We start from the raw sequence: 4,549 nt of genomic DNA, 5'->3' as shown, positions 1-4,549 counted from the left end.
CTCCCCTTTCTGGAAAACTACAAATGATGGGAGTTTACATGAAAACATTTATTTTATTTTAACTAAACCTGTGAAGTGACAACAAAGTTAAAGTTTTAGTTAGTTTAGTTCGCTGGTGATGCAAGGTTAGTTTAGTTCCATTTGAAGCAATGGAACAGGCCTAACTTGAGCAAGCGTAGGCTACAACTTTCAGGATCTTTGAGTTTTAGGATAGGATCTTGTAAGGCCACACTGCAAAACATCTGCAAAAATCAGTTTAATGATTTAATTAGAAAACAAACCTATGAGGAGCACAACACTTTATTCTCAAAGGCATACAAAGGGAGGTGAACATGGCAACAAATGATTAGTTGGCTAATAGCTAATTGCTCATATAGCTTATGAACAGCATGGTTCATTTAATGATCAATCAATTGATTGTGTTCCAGCTTGGATCAATGGAACCAACATAGTACACTTAAAGTTCCTATTCATCTGTATCACAATGAAAACTCATTTTTTCAAGGTTTTAAAGAAAGAATACCATGATTTTTTAAATATTGTTTTAAATATTAATGTGTCATCTTGCAACATCCTGATGTCCTACCAGGCCCACAGGTTGGGAATTTGCGGCTTTTAAAAACACAACAAATAATTGAATTGAAATCTTCTTTAGGATTCTTCCTTCTCGTCTCCATGTGTGATGATGTAGCAGAGGGACTTATAGTCGATGTTCCCGGCCACATCAATAGGAGCTACTGAGAATGCCTGGTCCACCTGGGAAGGTCACCATGGAGACAATGGCAGGTGAAGTTAACACGTACAAGATGGAAACGGACTGTAATGATGATCATTGCAGCACACTTTGAGCACACATTAGCATTAGTATTTTATGAAACACTGGATGCAAACCTCTTCTGATGTGAATTTATCAGCCTGATTCATCAGTAATCGCTTAAACCTGGATTGAATGAAAATACATCAAAGGTGGTTAAAAAAAGGAACTGATAAGCCTATTGTATATACCGTAATTATTATTTTCATTGAAAAAAAAGGGGAAAAAAAAGAACTAAAACTATGGTAACCATACTCATCCTTGTTGACAAAGCCTGTCGCATTAGGATCAAATAGCTTGAAGGCAGCAAGTATAGTCTCCTCAGGGTCAGTACCTGTATACAACAAGAAATTAGCATCCAAATTGTCGCAGAAACCTCTTTCCTACTAACTTTATTGTTTTTTTGTAAATTAATGCCCTACTACTCATAAATAAACTACTCAAAGCAGATCTACAAGCTCAAAACATGTTGTCATTTTGAGCTTGTAGATCTACTATTTTTGTTGTTTTTGAATCCTGAAATGTTTTAGGCAACAATACACTAGTCAGTAAATCAAGTAAACAGTGAAGTAAAGGTAATTATTCTTTTAACAACTTAAAGGAGAACTTCACCCATTTTCAACCATATCTTCGTATAATTGGTCCTCACTAATGTTCATTAAGATGGCACATGTTTGGATGTATATTAATAGTTCATAAACCTGCTTACCAATGACAAAAATCAATGGGGAAATTGCTATAGCAACTACAACCTTTATCTTCCTGGAAAGTTACATACTGGAATAGAAGCCTTATTCTTGCATTAAGTAAAATAAAAGTATGAAATCTTGTGGGAAATGACCAAACCTGCCTACCAATGATGTCACTGGTAGGCAGATTTCAGTAATCTCCACTCCACAGCCCTCCTCTGAGACACAAACAGAGAGTAGACAGAAACTGTACCATCTTATACTGAGAATTTAACCAATTCATGTTTATGTTGATGCTGTAAGTTGAAAATGGGTGAAGTGGTCCCTTAAGGAAGCCATATAGAGGGTATGCACATGCATAAAGTGAATGGCAAATCAAGTGGCAATCGAGTGGTAAAGTGAGTGGCAAAGTGAGTTTAATGTTGTTTAACATAGTTTAATGCCTTTTCTGTTTGGATGTATGGGCTGTCAATGCCAGAAAGTAGTTTTTTGGCACTCAGTGGGCGTTAACTTCCGGGTATGATGATGATGACACGCGCATACCCTCTAGTCTACTTCATTGTATGCCAAATAGTAAAAATAGCAGAGGATGACATGTTCAAGCTCACAGATACAATACGCTGTGAGCTTATAGATCTGCTATTTTTTGCATTTTCTTTTTTATTTAGAAACATTTAGGAAAAAACACCAAAAATATGGACTCCATGGTTAATGCGGTTAATGTCCAAAGTGCATTTTGGTTGCTGTGAACCCAGTGATCTCACCGTTGAGTTTCTCCCCGAACAAAGTCAGGAACACAGTGAAGTTGATGGGACCCTTGCCTTCACTCAACATTCCCTCCAGCTCCTCATCATTGACATTGAGCTTTCCTGGAGCATGCACACACACGCATGTTGCATGTACGCACGCACGCGCACGCACACACACACATACAAACACACATGTTCTTATTTAAACATGATATGAAGAGAAAGCACCAGATGGCCAGTGGTGGAAAAAGTACTCAAATGTTAAGTAAAAGTATCATTACTGCATTGTAAAAATACTCTAACAAGTTAAAACCCGCAATTCAAAATGTAGTTGAGTAAAAGTACAAAAGTATTGGCATCAAAATGTAATTGTACCAAAAGTAAAAGTACTCATTATGTAGAAAGTCTCATTACAAGTTTTCAAATTCAAATAAAAATTTGTAGAAAATACATGTACAGTAGGTCGGATTTATCCGCGGGCTGTGGACACCCATTTGAGAGGATTTAGTGCCAGTTACCCAATAGGTTTTGTGTTTAAACATTTTCAAGATTATTCCAAATTTCTCAAGATTATATTTTACTTTCTTTCTCCAAAGGAGCTGATCAGCAGATGGCAACAGTTAAGTTTGCCCATGCACCTCGAGGAGGCTGATTGTGACCAAAGTGCACAACGTGCCACACACTGCTACGAGTTGTGATCTTCTAGTTTGATTATTGAATAGCCAAGTATAAAATAGGGTTAAAGTTGTTTTGATGTTATATTTTGCTGGGGACCCTGGGGGTATCCGGACCCCACTTTGAGAACCACTGATTTAAAGACTCTGAATATGAAGGAGTTATATGAGTTGGGCCTATGCCTATTATTATTATTATTATTCAAATTAAATACTTACCCAGCTGTCCATAAGTCTGCACCAGGTCTTGTTTTTTAATTACACCATCTCTGTCTTGATCAATGCAGCCAAAAGCCTGCAAGGAACAACACAAAGTGTAGAGCAATTTCCTCTGATTTGAGTGGAATTTGATTTGTGATTGTGAAATATACCATTTATGAATTGCAATACATACACATTTGAAGCTGTGCCTGCTTTCCCATAGGCACTCTTACCTCCTTGAACTCCTGTATTTGAGACTGCTCAAACATGGAAAAGACATTGGAGCACGTCTTCTGAGCCCCCCTCTGTCTCTTATTAGCAGTCTTCTTACTTGCCTGAAACCCATACAAAGACAGAGTTCACACAAATCATACAATACTACCATTAGGGTTTGATCATGTAATACTACAACTAGATTGTAATTAGAGAAAAGAAGATGGCTGTTAAAATGCTTTCATTTAGGCTACTGCTTTCAATTGTTTTGGCGATTATTAATTTCAGTGGGTGCAGGCATGCTTATTAGTGGCTAAATGTGTCTTTTTAGACACAATAAGCCCATCCCCAAGATGCACCGCAATCTTTCATGGGCAGATGTGACTTATGGGGTCTAGTGTTACTGTAAATAGTAATAAAGAAATCACCAGCTTCTTGTGTCTAAAAATACTTTTTTTGTGCCCCATCTACTGAAATCAAAATCGCTAAAATGACTAGAAAGCAGTAAATGAAAACATTTTTTAACACTCAAATTAACCCTTGTTGTAACAAATCAAAGTTTTCCTTAGCCTATACTTCTTTGTACGACAAATAGTGAAAATGTTTGATCTGCAAGCTCATAACACGTGGCATCACAATGCAGTAAATGATAATAATAAGAATCATTTGTTTCCCACATTCTTTATTTTTTCCCCACTGTATTTGCATATTAAATTTGTCCTCTGCATTTATCCAATCTATATTAACTATATTAGGATCAGTGCTCTGGGAGCAGTTAGGGGCAGTGGTATAAAGTAGCTATGTACATTTACTTTGTACAATTTTGAGGTATTTGTACTTTACTTGAGTATTTCCAATTTCCAATACATTTACTTCTTCAAATATTGTACTTTTTACTCACTACATTTATTTGACAAAACGTAGTTACTAATTACTTTGTAGATTTGATTATTGTTACAAAACATACATTACACACTTCAGCCCTATATATATTTTGGCCATTTGAAAATACGTGAAATGAAATGGGAATTCTGCATAATGAGTACTTTTACTTACAAAATAGGTATGCCAGGGTTAATTGGTTAACATTTATTTTATTTTATTAAATTGTTAAATTGTGATTAACAGCACGGATAAAACATATCCCCACTGGTGATAAAACATTAATGACCAGAGGGGGATATCAGAAGCTGATGCAAATCGAACACT

At 36.2% G+C, this 4,549-nt stretch overlaps 1 protein-coding gene across 1 annotated transcript; it reads right to left on the bottom strand.

The window, feature by feature from the left end:
* Positions 1-651: 651 nt before the first annotated feature.
* Positions 652-3,396, bottom strand: LOC308295105 (myosin regulatory light chain 2, atrial isoform-like; the record flags this gene model as incomplete). Its single annotated transcript, XM_080738072.1, has 6 exons — positions 652-756; positions 892-940; positions 1,070-1,148; positions 2,268-2,372; positions 3,146-3,221; positions 3,361-3,396. 6 exons carry the CDS (start codon positions 3,394-3,396, stop codon positions 652-654), a joined length of 450 nt encoding a protein of 149 aa, XP_080594198.1.
* Positions 3,397-4,549: the final 1,153 nt, after the last annotated feature.

The sequence above is a fragment of the Nannobrachium achirus genome, assembly GCF_963921795.1.
Source record: "Nannobrachium achirus genome assembly, chromosome: 12".
Lineage (NCBI taxonomy): Eukaryota > Metazoa > Chordata > Actinopteri > Myctophiformes > Myctophidae > Nannobrachium > Nannobrachium achirus.
Note: the sequence above shows the minus strand (reverse complement) of the source record. Positions and strands in the feature narration are given on the sequence as shown.